The sequence below is a fragment of the Aulonocara sp. 'chitande type north' Nkhata Bay genome, linkage group LG2 (genome assembly GCF_057382095.1).
Source record: "Aulonocara sp. 'chitande type north' Nkhata Bay isolate Kocher_YH1m ecotype deep benthic linkage group LG2, A_spYH_male_GT1.1, whole genome shotgun sequence".
NCBI lineage: Eukaryota > Metazoa > Chordata > Actinopteri > Cichliformes > Cichlidae > Aulonocara > Aulonocara sp. 'chitande type north' Nkhata Bay.
Window position 1 is genome coordinate 22,482,501 of NC_141345.1, and position 18,237 is coordinate 22,500,737.

An 18,237-nucleotide genomic window follows, 5' to 3' on the forward strand; every position below is an offset into this window, starting at 1 on the left:
ACTATTTTGATAACATTTAAAGCTCAGGCGCCGATAAATTAGGCATTGACCGGAGCAACAAAGTAGCTTCTACGACTTTTGACATGTGCAGAACACTGTATTTTTTCTGCCTTGTATGGGAAATTTTCAGCAGAACAGTCCTGCGTATCACTCCTAACCCCCAAGAGAGGGCCAGAGAAGGGGCAATTAGTAGAAAAACAGGAAAGCTAGAGTTACAGGGAGGTTACCCTACATGCAGCTTATGTCTGTCATACTGTCTCTGGCTACAAACTGCAGAGCAATGGAAAGAGATGAGTGCTGAATGGAAATATGCATTTATGTAATGCAGTAGCTGTCTGCTCCTCCATATGCCCCTCTCCTTTTGGACTGTGAGACAAATCAGGTGGACCTTAATGGTCAAAGAAACGCAATTCCAGTAAGCTGAGATGCAGTGCCAAATGTCAATAAAAAAAGAATGCAGTGATTTCAAAGGGAAAAAAAACATAAGCCCACTTTTAAAATTCACAATAAAACACTTATAAAATGTTTAAACTTAGAACAGTTACTATTTTAAGAAAACAACAAGGTCATTTTCTATTCATGGCAGCAATATGTCTCAAACAAGTTGGGAGAGGGCCATGTTTACAACTGTATAGGATCTCCTCTTCTTTTAATAACTGTCTGTCATCTGGGAAGTGAGGAGATCAGCTGCTCGACTTTTGTGAGAGGAATGTTGTCCCATTCTTGTCTAACATAGGATTCTAGCTGCTCGCTGCTCCTGGGTCTTGTTGGTCGTATTTTTTGTTTCATGATGGGTCAAATGTTTTCAGCTGGTGAAAGGTCTGGACTGTTGGCAGGCCACTTCAGTACCCGGACTCTTCTACTACAAAGCCATGCTGTTGGAATAGGGGCAGTGTGAGGTTTGGCATTGTCTTGCTGAAATATGTAAGGACTTCCCTGAAAAAGATGGAAGCATATGTTGCTCTATGACTTGTACTTGTGCCTTTCAGCATTGATGGTGCCTTTCCAGATGTGCCAGCTGCCAATTCCATAGGCACAGATTTCCCTTTATAGCAGAGATACAGGCGTTTGAACTGAGCACTGATAACAACAATTTCAAATTCGAGTCTTCTAACCACGGATCGGTTTTCCAGTTTGCCTCAGTCCATTTTAACTTCGTTTACGTACGGCTTCGTATGTATTTCTTTGCATTGCCTGGAAAACTGGGTTCACAGGCAGTGACTTCCATGACGGAGTGCTTTCATCGCTCTTTTCAATGCAGTGCCATCTGAGGTCCCGAAGATCACGGGCACCCAGTACCGATTTTCAGTCTTGTCCATTCCGCGCAGAGATTTCTCCAGATTTTCTTTGCAATTTTATGTTCTGGGACATTATTCTGAAACTGTTGGACATTTTGTTCTTTGCAAATTGGTGAACATCTGCACATCTGCCTCACTAACACTCTTTTTTATACCTAATTGTGTCACTGACCTGTTGCCAATTAACCTAATTAGTTGTAAAAATGTTCTCCAGCTGTTTGTTTTTAGTACCACTTACTTTTACAGCCTTTCGTTGCCTTGTCCCAAGTTTTCTGAGACGTGTTGCTGGCATCAGATTCTACCAGACATGAAATTTTTCTTATTTTTCTTAAAATGAAATAGCATAGCAGTTTATTAATCCCACCGGGGGTAAATTGTTTTGTTGCAGGCATAAAAATGTAAACACAAAAGATAGAAAATGCAGACTCATAAGTCCAACTAAGGCACTCAAAGCATAGTTTTAGATTAGATATTCCAAAGTTAAAGAATACAATGTACAACAGTATAAACAAGATAATGTAAGTGAAAATAGTCCAGCCACAGTTTGGACGTAGCTTCTGGTGAATGTCCTCCTGTGGCTGTCCAGCGTGAGATGTTCCAGTATCGACAGTAACCTCTACCAGAGAGTCAGACTTCACAGCCACAACGTTACTGGCCTTGCAGATCAGTTTATTGAGTCTGTTGATATGCACTACTGTCAATCTGCTGCCCCAGCGCACCAAAGCACATAGGATGGCACTGGACACCACAAGAAATCCTGAGCAGATGGCAAAGGACCTCAGTCGTCTCAGAAAGTAGAGGCAGCTTTGGCCTTTCTTGTAGAGACTCCATGGATGGATATAGGGGTCACTGGTGCTCTGGTCGACCTCATGTCCACAACCTTAGCCCCTTCATCTTTTTATCAGTTTTAACATTTGATATCTTTTCTATTTTCTGTTATGAATAAATTGAGAGTTTATGAGGTTTGCAGATCATTGCATTCTGTTTTTATTTGCGTCTTACCCAGTATCCCACCATTTTCAGGATTGGGTTTGACGGCTGCTGGCTGTTGTTCCTGTGTCTTTTGTTTTGTTTTTGACTTCATAGAAACTTTTTTTCTTGAACTGAGAGCTTAGCCAGGTTTGTTGCTGAACCTGGGCTTAGATCTCATGTACACTGTGACCGACATGGTAATAATAGCAAAAGTATTTTGTGTCATAACCTCAGGGTCTGCCCTCGGTCATCGAGCCCTTTGTGGTCAAGGTTACTGGGGGAGCGGTTTGCAAACAAATGAAAGGAAATATCCAGCTCTAACTGTAACACACAAGCCTGTATGTCTCCTATAAAGTCCACATTATTCTGTCATGTCATTTAAAGCTTACCAGCACACTTCAATGCTTCACAAACTGAACGCTCCACTTTTCAGGAACATTAACTTTAATAAAATGCTGCTCCGGCTTTAGCGAGACATTATATTACGTGATGAACACATGAAAGGGAAACTACATAAAGGCATGGATTAAAATGGCAAAATGGTTGTAGCTGAAAAGTCCCTAAACTTGGCTGCTCAGCAGTTTAGTTCCCCTCAAACCACTTGAGTTTCTCTAATGAGATTGTGAATTCTTTTCCGCTGAATAGTTGAGAGTGAATCAATTTAGAGGTTCGAATTTGGGACCCGGAAGGCAAATTCTGACAAGCCTTAAATTGCTTGGGAGGTAGTTTGCTTTTGAACGGTGTCATAAACTCTAATGATGTTAAGAGGCTTAATTGGAATTTTCTTAAATATAGCTTTGTTGTTTAATACAGACCACAAGAATTCACTGCCTCACTTTTGTAGCCTTCACAGGATTAATGTGAATATGGCACGGGACTTTACACAACTGCGGTGCAGCAGTGGAAGGCTGCGGGTTGACAACATCTACCCGGCCTTTCAAAATATGATCCCTTAAAAATATATTTACACTGCGGTGAGACCGGGTTGGTTATAAACGCACATATTTACACAGACCTCTGTTTATTGGGGCATTATTTACTTTTAATCTTCACGAGATCCCCTTTTATTTTTCACCGTTCTTCAATGATGATTAAAAATATATGGCTTTAGCTCGTAAATTTTAGTGCTCGACAAAAACATCTCTTTCTGGAGCATGCCTGACAGACTGTGTGGAGTGAGCCTGTGGCTGTTTGTGTGGAGTCATGTTAAAGATGACAAAGACCTTGACCCGGGCATCAATAAGCCTTCCTATTCCTCTTTAGACTGGAGACCAGTCTGAGATCCGATGAGCCCTCTGACAACTGTAGTTTTCCACTACATCAAATAAGCTACAGTCTAGTAGATTAAAAGATGAATGCATAAGGAACACATTAAGATTATATGTCTACGCAACACAGTGTGTGTGCTTTTGAAGACTTCTCCAACTTATACCGTAATGGAAATTTTTTGTAAGGGTATGAATTTCGCATTAGGCAATACCTTAATTCGACCACCGTCTTGAGCCACACCTGAATCTGAAGACAGTGTGCGAGAGGCTAGAAGACGTTCTCGGCCAAGAGTATTTCCTGCATCTCCTCTGGTGGTGCATCCGCTCCTCATCCCAGAGAACATCGAGACAATAGAACAGATGGAGGAAGAAGACTGTCTGTGCATCTGGTTAAATGCATTGAAAGGACATTTTTAGCAAGCCTCCCACTGACAGTGAGGCCTGAAACAACATGGAGGAGCCATGACACAGCTTCATGTTTCACTACCAGAAATTACAATTTAGTAAGATGTAGCAAATTTTTGTGCATCTAAAATGCTGAATAACATCAGATTTTGTTTTTCTCTCAGTGCCGCCTTGCTTCTGCTTCCATTGTCAGAGTAGCAGAGGTCATTTAAAGCTAGGGCCTGACATGTTACATAATGTCATGATTTAGACTCCCTCAATGGAAATTGAATCAGGAAATCCCCCCCGTACCACAGTTACTATGTCCTTTACCATTATTAACATTACTGTGTCATCCACTCTTCGCTTCCAGCTGTGGATTTCAGCCATGTGTAGCCCACCTTTCAAGATTTGCATTCCTTTAACTGTCATCTTTCACCCCTTTCTTCATATATATGTATAATTAGGTTTTAGTTTTTTTAAATTATGTATAGATAACATCATTTTTAAAAAGCTCAGATTGTCAAACGACTGCATTACACTGCATCATCTTCTCAATTTACACCACTCGTCAGTGATTCACTACCAGTGGTGTTTTTAATTTACTGAAATGTGAAATTGCAAAAGTGAAACCAAGCATTTTGTCTTCTTGAAACTACCACAGCATTCAGTCCTATGATCTGAGGATTTTGCAAATTAAAACAGTCTGTGAGGGCACCAAGCACATGGCAAGAACTCCTCCTAAAATGGCTCCAATTAAAGGCAAATGCTGCACAGTTGCTTTGATTTATAAAACAAAACAAAAAACTGTATCTTTCTTTTTTTTTTTAAACGTTGAGTGTTTCATCATCTACGTGAGAGGCTTTTTACTGACACAATGGCCTTGGCAATAGTTGAACTCTTACTGCGTTTTTTGAAAAGCAGGTGCTTGACTCCAGTGGCCCGTTAAGAGTCGACCTAATGAAAAGACACGAGGACACATTGGAAACAGATGTGAATGCACCGTAGTAGAAAACAGTGCACAAAAACAAAAAAGGTGACCAGAAAAACATTGTTGTATGAATGCGGCTTATTGTGCTGGCCCATGTGTGTTTGATGGAGATGGTTGTGTTCACATTGAAGGTGGGTATGACTCACTTCATCCATTAGATCAGTGGCTGGGGTTTGGACAGCAGCCCTCCCCCTGATACTGAGACCACCACACACAAACCTTCCCAAACAGCCATCTGCTCAGCATTTCTACACATGCCTTTGAATCTTTAAAGAGATTTAAAATACTGCAAACGTAACACTTTGCTGTCCAAGGACCAGTCACTGCGCTGCTCTGCATGGCAGCAGTCGCGCTGCCGCGGGCCAAGTTTCCTTGAGCAAACGAGGCATGTCTGCCCTCCTCCTCTGGAAACAACTTGATTCGCTGTAGGAGCCATTGATATCACTGCATTACACATGCTTAATATCCCAAAGGGGGACCGTATGCATTATTATGTATTTTAGAGCACACCGTTGCTCTAAAGATGCAGCTTTTCCTCTGGACTGTATGTCGCTTCAGCTGGCTTTGCTGGTGTTTTCCGCTCTGGATTAATCCACGTTCGCACCTCGCACTCACTAATCACACCAAAATCTCAAAAGCTTGCCAGTGTACATGGATCCTTAGTGCCACAGGAAAGTGTAAATTGAAAGTCAGAGCTTAAAATAAATAAAATAAAAGCACTTCTGTTTGATGGGCCAAATTGTGGTTTATGCCAGGTGTGCGTGATTAAGGTTAGACAGTGGTCTTTGAGTTAATAGGGAAATGAACAACAGTCTTACGTGTTAATATCTGATGTTCGGTTAATGCCACCTCAGTTCCTTCTTTGCCCCATGTTATAATTATTACACCCCTTAGAGGACTTTGTCACTTATAGTTAAACCAAACCATTTCCAAATGCAATAGTGCTGTTTTGTCAAATTCTAACACTGTTACCAAGGAGAATGTGATTTATGCCCCTTTTGGGACCACAGTTTTTTCACTACATTGATTTGGTTTAGATTATTTTTTTTAGCTCTTTAACAAAAATATGTTGCTTCATTGATTTTAGAAGCCACATCTTTTTTTTTAGAATTAGGAGAAGGTCATAGTTTAGTTAGAGTGTAACTGGTACACTAAAAACGACACTGTGGGAATACACAGTGTGTTTACTCGTATGCAAAATCAAGTAATATGTATATCGCTAAATACAAATACACCACTCGGGCATAAAATTATGACATCCCGCCTGATATGGTCCTGGTCTCACTTTTGATTTACCGCCCTGACCCATTGAGACATGAACTCCACTAGACTCCTGAAGGTGTGCTGGGGTATCTGTCACCAACATGTTAGCAATAGATCCTGCAAGTCCTGCAACTTGCGAGGTTGGGCCTCCGTTGATTGGACTTGTTTGTCATCCTAGAGAGGTGAAGGATTGGATTGAGATCTGGGGAATTTGGAGAACAATTCAGCACCTCAAACTCATCCCTGTGCTTTTCGAACCTTTGCTGAACCATTTCTGCTGAAAGAGGCCACAGCCATCCATGAAAGGGTGTACATGGTCTGAAACAATGATTAGGTACATAGTATATAAGTGTAGCAGCACGAGGTGGGAATAAAGTAAATACTCTTCACAGTTTAAAAGACAACGCCACCCTGGGAATTTCACCCAGAAGAATACTGGAAGTAATACTGATCACCAAGAAGGCACTTAGGTTTGTTATACTCAGCACAAAGACGAGGTTCGATGATAAAAACAGTTTGACAATTTATTAATAAGCAGCATGCATATGGCCGCTGTCCACGCTGACTTCCACTTTAAAAGGCTGGTAGCAGCAGGAAAAGAAACCTCGCGACAGGAACAGACAGTAAAAGCAAAGCAGCAGCACTTCAGTTAGCTTAGCGTTCTGTAAAACTAAGGCCCACACTTCCTGCAAAGCATAGTAAGTATTTACTATAAAAGAACAATAAAAGGCAGAGATCGTAACAAAACTGAGTAAACAGCGTCACGAATCATGAGCAGAGTGGCTCATAGGAGGCTTCTACAGCTACGACCTAAAAACAATACCTGTTTACCACCAAGTAAGGTAATGTACGCACTACAATGACAAAACACCTTCCAGCCGCGATGGAGGCTTCAGAAGGGTAACCCGCAAATGATCTCTGCAACACCAAGGGAAGTCAGGTGACCAAAAAGGAGATCATAGGTAAGCGATCCAGGAACGCTCAAATGGCCGCTATTTATAGTAGCGCCCCCCTAATGCGTCAGGCCGAAAGTGGGTTGAACCGAGAAATAACATTCATCCTGCCACATGACATAAGTAACATCCACATGGATGGCAGGACCCAAGGCATCACACTGCCTCTGCTGGCTTGTCTTCTTCCCATAATGCATCCTGGTGCCAGGTGTTCCCCAGGTAAGTACAAACACCCATCCATCCACATGATGTAAAAGAAACAGTCATCCATCAGACCAGGCCACCTTCGATTGCTCCACGGTCCAATTATGATGCTCACATGCATCATAATTGGATGGAGATCAGCATGGGAACCCTGACTGGTCTGCAGCTAACTAATTTACATCCTTATATTATGCCTCATTGGTGTATATGACATTGAGAAGGGGCATGTGACAAGTTAAAACAGTGACCTGATGGCTCTGTTATACTCTGGGAAGCAGTTTGCTGATATGCTTTGGGTCCATTTCTCAGTTATTCAGTGGCTAATTATCCAGTGCCAGTGGTCTCTTTGAGGATGACAATGCTTCCATTAAAAGGACACGAGGAGTCGCTGCATGACTTAATGAGCATTAAAGTTATGTAAATTATCTCTTATGGCCTTCAAAATTACCAGATGTCAACCCAAAATTGGACACCTGTGGCAGATTTTAGACTGATGTGTCAGATGACGTTCTCATCCAAACACCAAATGAGGAAATATCTTTTGCAAGAGCGGTGTTTAATCCCTCCAGTTGAGAGTCGGTGCCAAGGCTCATTGAAGTTATCCTGGCAGGATGTGGTGGCTCAGCACCTACTAAGACACTTTGTTGTTTTTTCCCTGTAATTTATCATCCATTTGTATTAGGGCCCTGTGTGGAAAGATTGATGATGTCATTTTTTTAGGAAGGCAGTTTCTAGAAAGTGTATTTCCCCAAGTATCGCACAGTGGATATTTGTGCAGATGCCCCACTGTTTCTGCAATGATTGTGCAAAAAACGATCCTAAAAAGTACAGTTCTTTTTCTTTGGAGCAAAGTGAGCCTAGTAATCATGATGGTTTCATTAACACCCTGTAGTCTGCACTCACACAGTACATCAAGCATCAGGGGGAAGTAGCAGCACTTGTTCCTGCAGCTCTGTTGTGTTTACAGTTAAACTTGATTGCAGAACTCATTGCAGCCTCATATTCACTTCCTTTGTTAATCCCTTTGCAGTAGCAACTCTTTTTTTGGAGGCAAGGGTGAGGGCAGGGGGAATTTCACTTCTGCTTCGCTTCACCCCCTACACCATTCACCAAGGCGCTTATAAGGAGCCACCATATCCTGCTAAAACAAACAGCATTGAGGAGCAAGAAACAAACGCTTTTGTCTTTGAGTTATATTTAGTTACAGTCTGCCTTCACCCAAACACCATCTCACACAAGGCTTGCTTGCCCTCAGATTGAGTTAGATCAAATATGACCATGTTGTCATCTACCAGAAACCAGCGGCACTTCTCCCCCCCATCCCTTTGCAAATTGGCGGGTTGACTGTGCTGACAGTCAACCCGCACACACGAACCACCTAATTCTGCCATGCTTTCCAATTAGTCACTGCCATGATGGTGACGTCTAGGACGTATCATTTGCGAGCATAAATATTCATGCATTTCCATTTCTTCAAGAACAGATTCTGTTCATGATATTTGTCACACTGCTGCTGCTGCTGCTGCTGCACCTCGGGCTTCTGTAATGCTCATGCTTTCCTAGCTCCCCCTTCACTGATGTTCTGATTCCTACAAGCCCTGCAGGCCATGGCTCCTCAGAGAGCAGTGCGGTCCAGAAGACAGGAAACAGCTTGAGAGAAGCACAGCAGTCAAGGCTGTGGGAGGACAGAGGATAGGGTGGGGGAAAAGGGGATTTCCTCATACAATGCTTGGACTTTTATCAAAAGTGTGGAATCCTTATCTGCCGTGCACTCTATGAGTGAGTGATAAAATCTGGGTCGCTCCCCTTGCCATTGGTGTGTATATTGCTTTAGGGTTCTGTGATTTACAGTTTTGCTATCTATCAATCTATCTGTTAACTTTATGTAGATTAATTCACCCCCACCCCCTGCCACTACTACCGCCACATCCGTTAAACAGCCATGATGGAGTCATTTTATTGTTGCCAAACTTTCCAGCATGCAGTTATTATATGCAAATATCTCAACAGACTCTCCTTTTGCATCTCTATCAAACATACTGTTTGTCTTAAAGGCTACACGCCCACGGGGCTTCATTATAGCGGTGATTAAATCACGATTAATTATTAAGAGGCTCTGAGATGTTTTTGAAGAGGTGGGGGGGGGGGGGGGGGGGTCTATGCTCGCTGTGTCTTTAAAGTCGTGCAGAGGGGAGCCCGTACTAAAGAAAGGAGGGGGCTGCTGTGCGCCAGTTGGAGGTATCTGCCTGTCGCAGCGCTTGCTGTTGACATTAAGAAGAGCGTGTCGGTGGTCCAGCGGGGAGGTACAGAGCGATCGGAAGGCACTGATACTAAAGACTGAAGCAGGTCCAGGCAAATATTCAGCAGACCCGTGATACATGGATGGACAGAGAAGCACTGCAATCGGGATTAAGTTGTCAGCCGGCGCGAGAAATTTCTGGATATAATGGGAAATTCAACACCTAAACCTTTGATAGGTGAGGCTCATTACTGATTTATCATTAACGAGGCTGGTAATGTTTACACAAGATAGGGTGTCTGTGCGGAACGGTTTGATACCCAGTGATACACATGGCTTGTCCTACTTGTGTTCGCTCTGCGTACAGACGCGCTTCCCATCACGGGGGCGCAGAGCGTGATTCCCAGGGAGCGAGTCCAAGCGAGCGCTCCAGCAGCAGCAGCAGCAGTCGCGTTTCTCCTCATAATCACTTTGAAAGCATCATTTACGAGGTTTATACAAAGGGATGTGGCCTCAAAATTTTGAGAGCATTAGCATCGAAAATAGTCAGAAAAGTGACTATTTAAGCTAATGCTGGGGATCTGATGCTTGGGCATTAATAAACTGTAGCTACATAAATAATATGGCAGTTATTTAGCTCATAAATAACTACAGAACATACAGTGAGGAAGTGGGTAACCTGCCCTCAGTTATATTTCTGTTTGCAAATTAGTTGAACATACAACACTTACATTAAATTGATTTAAATTTTAAGCATTTTATTTATTTATTTTCATTTTTTTAGTGTCATCATTGCTATGATAAACAAGGATTTAGCTTTTTCCCCCCCCTTTTTACTTCCCGCTTCCTTTTTTTCTCTTTATGTGTGGCACTAACAGCAAATATCTGGCTGTTTATTTGCCTTAGATTCTGGTATGATTACAGACTAAAATCACCAAGGGCACGCACTACAAGGACACATCAAGAAGCAAAACAAGAAAAATCACCACAAACAGTAACTGAACAAATATGAAACTAGGCCACATTCTTAATATATGCAACTATATTTGCTGCTGATCGCTTCCAGTATCTCCGAGTATCAGAGGTGTTTTATGTAAAGTACAGTCTCAAGTGATTGCCAGTGATTTGCATGTGGGTTGATTGTCAGCCCCTAGTTTTTGAATAAAGCTGCTGTAATGAGCTCTCAGAATGCCTCCTTCTGAGCCACTTTATGGTGACACCTAGAGCACATTACTTGATAATCAGTTCCACATATCACTTTGATTTAATGTCTGTCACCCTCTCACGCCCCCAACAGACCCACTCACTGGCTAAACGATGTGGTTGCTGCCAGAGCAGCTGAAGTGGGGTTTGGCCTGAGAATGTTTAGTCATAGAAAAACAGGAGCAGCCTGGATCCTATTAATGTTTTAATCAAATATCTGCATTTATGCAATCCATATCACAGAGTATATCTTCTCATCGCACAGAGTTATTTTGTTGGCTTTAGAGGTGATTACCAGGAAATTCCCTTAAAATCCACATTGTCTTGCTCACTGAATCATTTACAATGTGATGAACACATACGTCTGAGACATATGAGTGACTAAAGAGCCTGATCATCTCGTGGCCAAAGATAACTCTGATGAATGCACATAATCAAATTTACTATCAAAAAGCTCTCTTTGGCACGGCAGTTTGTCTTGTGAAGTCTTATGATTGCATTTATTTGCGCTTTTTTCTATTCATCAAGAGCAAGACAACGTTCCCATGCCCCAATTCTTCTCCAAAGCCAACTGATTCATGTACGGTAGCAGATACTGAATATGCTGTATGCAAGGAATTTGTCTGACGGCAATAACCTCCACCACCACATTAGCTGAACTAAAAAAAACAAACAATTTCTGATCAGCTGCCTGGACTTTGTTCACTGTAAAATGGCTCCAGCTCAGATTAGATTGCACAGATTTCTGATTTTGAATCTTAATTTAAGCTTCTTTCCAGAAAGCTGCAGATGACTTAGAAATGAGTGACAGATTGAAGGAATAACCAGTGGACAGAATCAGTCAGAACAGGAAAGTGGATGGCATTTTTTAATGCGCTGGTCCAAAAGGTCCTATAGCTGTTCTCTTGGGTTTATTTCTGGCAGCTATGAAGGTCATAGAATACCTCGCAGTGACCCATTGTGCCTGTCTTCTAGAGGGACTGATGACCATTTTTAAAATATATTCCCCCACATGGTGTCGTGATTAGGACAGTGGACTGCGTTATTTAACATCCTGGTCCAAAAGGTCTTACAGCTGCTCAGTTGGGTTGAAATCTGGCGGCTATGAAGGCCATAGAATACCATGCACTGATCCAATGGCTCAAACACTGATCCAATGGCTCAAAACTATGACCTCATTCTCACACTAGCAAAGTAGTTTTGGTGTGGATTGTTTCAGATGGTAGGAATGAACAACTAGAGTGAATGCTCAGCAGAGGATTCGCTTGTTAAAAGATGTTTCAAAGATGACTCTGCCAAATGGTGGCAGGTTTACTAAATGGCATACGGACATTTTGAAAGATCACTGGGTACTTATTTTTCAGAAATAAGTACCCAGTGATCTCTGTGGCGCCAATGTAATGTGTATTCATGAGAGAAACCAGCTAGGGCTAACACAGACCTTGCTGTGAGCTGTCCCTTGCTGCATGACCTGTTGTGCTATGCCTTTCATCTAATAATGGCAAACAAGTGTCTATATCAGGCTTGGTCCTTTAACTGCAGACTCCCACTATGTCACTCTGTCAGCAAGGCAGATGAGCTGAAGGCCTATAGGCTAAGCCCCAACATAGTCTGGCCAACTCCATTTGACCAAAGTATATTTTACTCTTTCAAAAGCTAAATTCCTAGAGTGGAAAGGGAAGGGGCACCAGCACATCATTTGAGATGTTACAGATGTTCTTGCTGCTGCTTCATAGTTTAGAATATAATCAGTGATAATGTCTAATTTAGGAAATGTACTGTGGAACATTTCACTGAGTTATTGTCTTTTTCGCTGTGAATTTTAAACAAATGTAATCACTCTGCGGCCCCGGTGGAGTGTAGAAACCCAGCATCCCTTTGAAAATTGAATCTGAGCCAATCTATACCTTAAACAATAGTCTAAAGCTTAAATGCTATTTAATAGTTAACCCAAGCCCCCCCACCCCAGCTCTCTCTTGAGATACTTTATGGTTTGTCCTGTTTGATTCCTGAACATTGTTAATTTGTTTTGCTCATAAAGAAATTCCTTTCCCCAGAAGGGCATTGACTCCTATGAAGATGAGATCAAAGATTAAGCTTTTTTTATTTGGGTATTTCTATACTGACTAGGCACTGTGTGATTCATCCACCACTTCTGAAGATAACTGTGGAAGAATCAAATGCGTTATTCAGGGATTTTAGGCCACGGATGTGTGTACCTCATAAATAGGAGGAAATGTTAAAATGATTATTATTATTCTCTCTCTCTCTCTCTCTCTCTCTCTCTCTCTCTCTCTGAGATATATATATATATATATATATATATATATATATATATATATATATATATATATATATATATATATATATATATATATATAGATATATATATAGATATATATATATAGATATGTGTGTGTGTGTTTATGTTACTTTTAGCCAAGCCCACTACTTTTTATGTTTCCCGGTGTTGCGTGGACATGGTTTTGACTAAATTTACAGTATTTCATTTTGAGATATAAATACCCCTTACGGATGTGGTGAGATGACTGATTTGGGACAGTTTGCCTTTTTATACTGTAAATATGGACTACATGCTAAAAGAAACTCCTTGTTGGGAAGAGCAGAGTTTTAAAAAACTTATTATGGGGAATAAAGTATGCAACTTTGGGCTTACCTCTGACCTCTAAACCAGCTATATACATATAATTAGCAGGCTCTTTATTGCCTTTTTTCTCTATTGTACCTCTTTTCTCTACTAGTAGATACAACTCTGCAACCCCGCCCGGTGGCTACTCGGCAGTACTACACCCTGCCTAACAATGGGGCAGCTGTTGAGAGAAGAACGTCTGCTCCCCCAGTCAGTATCAACATGGAGTCACCTCGCTTTCACCCACATGCTAAAGGCAAGAACATCAGGCTGGATGGGCAGCTTCGGCGTGCCACCCGTAAGAACAGTTTCTGCAACGGCATCACTTTCAGCCATCGGCCTGTGCACCTTTATGAAAAGGTTTGTTTACTTTCCTTAATTAGTTTTGAGACTTTTTAAGGAGGTATTCATTTAAAGAATCAAAGTAAAAGGTTATTTCACTGTGTCATTCAGGTGCGTCTTCGCTTGACTGGTGTGCACACTGGATGGAGTGGAGCTTTACGTTTTGGTTTTACTAGCTTGGATCCCAGTGAATTAGCTGCTGCTGATATCCCCAAGTATGCTTGCCCAGATCTGGTGACTCGGCCCGGTTACTGGGCCAAGGCTCTGCCCGAGAGACTGGCCCTGAAGGACAACATTTTGGCTTTCTGGGCTGATCGCCATGGAAGAGTTTTCTATAGCATCAACGAAGGCGAGCCCATCCTCTTTCACTGTGGACTCAGCATCGGCTGTCCACTGTGGGCCATCATAGATATCTACGGCATCACTCAGGAGGTCACACTGCTTGGTAAGCATCTTCTTATGTTGTTGTATTCTCACCCTAATCAAATGCTTATGTTTTCTGTTGGGACTGCAGCTGAGTGAGGCGAGCCGTGAACTTTTTGGAAAAGGATGAAAATAACTTTACTCAGCTTCATCAGTCAGCTAGAACGCTTTAACTGCAGTGACATATTTTTATGGTTTTAACACATTCACAGCAAATTCAAGCAGCTTCTTGGGAGTTCTACAAAGCCCTGCAGCACCACAGGATGAGTTTGTAGGAGTAGTCAGTTTGTAGTGAGTAGTCGGTTCAGCCTGAGCACTTCAAACCACTCTTCTTCTCCTCCTTTCAAACTTTCTTACTATCAGTTTCCTGCACTTTATTACATTCTCCCTTGACTCTGCCATCATTCCCATCACCCTTTCCCCTGCGCTTCCCTCTCATATGTACTGGGTGTGTTTATCTTCAGTCTGACAGGAGCTCTGGCCTTGTTTGGTCAAGTCGGCAGATCCCAGGAGCTTTGGTAAGGGGCCAGTGTGCTCAACTGTTCCTGCATCACTAGAAATAGTAATAAAGGAATGCATCATAAGTCAAAGGAGGACTACTAGCGGCAGACTTGTTTATATCAGTCTCTAAAACAGACAATTTCAGCTGTGCTGTGGATTCTCTGCATGGACTGCGGCCGTTTAGAGAGCACACAATGGCAAAGAAAGGAAATGAAATAGGGAGGCAAATAAAATATTGAATGACACACGAGCTCAGGACCAACAGAGCTTATTTGTTCTGAGAGGGAAGGTTTATTTAACAGCACAACAAACATCATAACAAGAGCGGCGTATGAAGGGCTCTAAGCACAGATGCTTAGTCTAGCTCTCTTTGGAGTGTCCGTCAAGAGGATTTATCAGAAAGGATGTCAGCAAACTGTTGTTGCTTACTGTGTGAAAGTCATGTTTGATTTCTTATTTCAAAGCTGCTTGCTGTCAGCAACGGTAAGAATAAGCATTAAATACCAACACGGATAGACAGAAGTGCTTTTGCAGAAATGTCATAGATGCCAACATGTCTTTTTTTCTCTGTCTTTTTTTAACACAATGCTCAAGGCGAGAATTGCTTTGCACTGCTAAAAAATACAGGAAATCCTCAAAAACCTTAATGTACTACTTTTCATAGTTGTTTATTAATGAGCAATGTGTCTGAAACAGGTCCATTTATTTGTTATTATTTTTTGTTTGTTCTCTTTATAGCTAAAAAATACCAATTATAGCATGATTTCGAAATCTTAAATCTAATTATTTTCTGTTGTTTTATTTTGAAGCATTTATTGCTTGAAAGAAAACAACTGAAAAAGTCAAACTTGTATTAAGGGCCTTGTTACCATTGTTTTCCTATAAGAATTCCCACAGTATGTGATAATCAGATCAATTATTGGGTGCTTACCTCACCAAAAAAAAAAAACAAACAACAACTAAAAAAGCACATTGCAAAGACATCAAAGAGTCTGCAGCAACACAAATAGGATCCCAGGGCTTACTGCTTTCATGTCATAGTTTTACTATGAAAAGGCATTCCTAGAACAAAGAGAAAAGGAACACCAAGAAAGGAAGTGACCTGAGCTTATCTGGGAAGAATCATGTAATTCTATGTCCAAGTCACGTACTTGCTTTTCCATATTTTCCACCACAGACAGCACGTTTGCTGAGAGTGTGGGATCCAGCTGCCTGAGTGCGGCCCGTCTGAGTGCCTATCTCCCCCAGAGTAGCCACGACTCAGCCAATTACAGCAACAATCAGTTGGAAAACAACCAGGCGGCTGCTGCCAAGATGGCCAACCTCCAGCTCAATAACTACACTCAGCTCATCCCCTGCTGCTCCTCCACCTCTTCCTCCTCCACATCATCCTCATCTGCTTCCACTGGATTCATTGTCCCAAGGGTGGTCCGGGGTCTCTCTTCTCCTCTGGACAATGATTTGCACTTTCACCTCATCCGTGGCTCTGATGTAATACTCTCTGCAGACCGTTCAGCTGCTTGCATTCATTTTCTGGACAGCAGTCGGACTCTGGTGTTCACTGACAGGCCCTTTCACATGGGTGAGACTTTGTACGTGGAGGTTGGCCACCTGGGCCTGCCATACTTTGGGGCGTTGTCATTTGGTTTAACATCCTGCGACCCAGCTAATCTACATGCTGGGGACCTTCCAGCAGACCCTGAAGTTCTTCTGGACCGCAAAGAGTATTGGGTGGTGCACCGGGTCTTCCCGATGCCTTGCTCTGGAGACGTGCTCAGCTTCAGTCTGCTGCCCAGTGGAGAGGTGCACCACGGGGTGAACGGAGTGGGACGTGGCAGGCTGATCTGTGTGGACTCCTCTCAGGTCCTGTGGGCCTTTTTCACCCTGCATGGGGCTGTTAACAGACTCAGGATACTTGGTACGTGTATTTAAAGCAGCACACAATCAATATCAAGAATCAAACCCCGATATTTATTATTCCTTTTTCACTGTAATTCCCAATGTCCTTGAATTTTATTAAGGTAATTAGTCCAGTTAGATCAGAAGGAAAACCAGAAAGAAAAACAAAAAGTACTAAATAAAAAAGTTACAGGTCTTAGGTAATATCACTGCATTACATAAAACAGATTGCAGTGTTTCGTAATGTGCCTCAATTGATGTCACTTGAGTCAGTGCCATTCAAGGCTAAGGACTACTAGCATGCAGATGAAATAAATATCTAAGGGTAAGGAGTTTGAAAGAAGTTGCCAGACCTCTGTAGCTTACTCCTCATCTCTTTGAGGCTGCCAGTTTCAGACTACATTACCATAGACTGTAGGGACTTGCCCACCACAACTTTACCAGTTTGTTTGCCAGCATGCATTTGCAGCCCTGACTTTAGCAGTACCCAGGGTTAGACGAAATACATTATTTTAAGTTAGAAGTTATCAGCTAATATTAGCAAGCTTGGTGAGCAAGGTATACGTCTATGGTATCCATATGTCTATGGATCTTAACAACAGTCACCTTAAGGCACTATTGTAAGGTAAAGACCCTACAATATTAGAGGCAGAATTCTAATAATCAGTCGGCTGTTGGCAACAGTGGGAAGGAAAAAACTCTCTTTTGACAGGAAGAACCAAGCTTAGGCAGTGGCAGCTATCTGCCATGCCTCGTTGGGGTTGAGTTGAAAAAAAAAAAGACAGCATAGGGAGACAGGACTAAAAACACACTTTGGAGAGAGAAGACAAGATTTAATGACATACAGCACTGGTGTATAAACACATGGGAAGTGGAGGAGAATAGCTCCAACATCCTGAGCTTATAGCAGCATAACTAAGGGATGATTCAGAGTCACCTGATTCAGCCCAAACACAAAGCTTTATTATAAACGAAAGCTTTAAGCCTAATCTTAAAACTGCCTGTTGCCTGAGTCCAAATTAGGAGCTGGTACCACAGGACAGGGGCCTGATAGCTGAAAATACTTTTAGAAGCTCTAGGAACCATAAATAAGCCTTCCCTCTGAGAATGAACTGGTCTATTAGGATAAAATGGTATCATGAGGTCTTCAACATATGATGAGGCCTGATTTTTAAAAGTTTTGTATGTAAGGGGATGAGTTTTAACTTCAGTTCTCAGTTTAGCAAGCGAAGAGAAACCAATATTGGAGAAATATGATCTCTCTTATAATGAAATATAACAATTCAGCCTTGAAGTAATGAGTGCAAGAATTAGGTTTTTCAGCATCACTCTAAGAGACGGTGTTTCTAATTTTAGAGATATTGTGCATTTGAATGAAAGCAGTCATTTTATTTGTTTAATGCGCACGCAGAAGGACAAAGATGGACTTAATTTTGTCTGAATCTAGGAGAAGAAAATTACATGACATCCAGCCCTTTACGTATTTAAAATGCGCCTGTTGATTAACTAATTTCTTTGATTCGTCATCTGACGTCACACATAAATAAAACCAGGTATCGTCCATTAAGCAAAGAAAATATATACCATATATTCTAATAATATTGCCTCAAGGAAGCACTCATAACATAAAAAGTAGTGGTCCCAGCA

The 18,237-nt window shown here is 41.8% G+C and overlaps 1 protein-coding gene across 3 annotated transcripts in view; it reads left to right on the top strand.

Annotated features, from left to right (window-relative positions):
* neurl1b (neuralized E3 ubiquitin protein ligase 1B) overlaps positions 1-18,237 on the top strand; it is a 29,554-nt gene that overhangs the window by 8,633 nt on the left and 2,684 nt on the right. The window contains exons 1-4 of one of the 3 annotated variants that reach the window (XM_086310567.1): positions 9,552-9,810; positions 13,538-13,785; positions 13,879-14,212; positions 15,869-16,609. In XM_086310567.1, coding sequence (XP_086166693.1) covers positions 9,780-9,810; positions 13,538-13,785; positions 13,879-14,212; positions 15,869-16,609 — 1,354 coding nt within the window. In that variant the 5' untranslated portion in view covers positions 9,552-9,779. Of the gene's footprint in view, positions 1-9,551; positions 9,811-13,537; positions 13,786-13,878; positions 14,213-15,868; positions 16,610-18,237 lie in introns of those variants that run through there. The other 2 variants (XM_086310575.1, XM_086310557.1) reach the window with 2 other exon arrangements.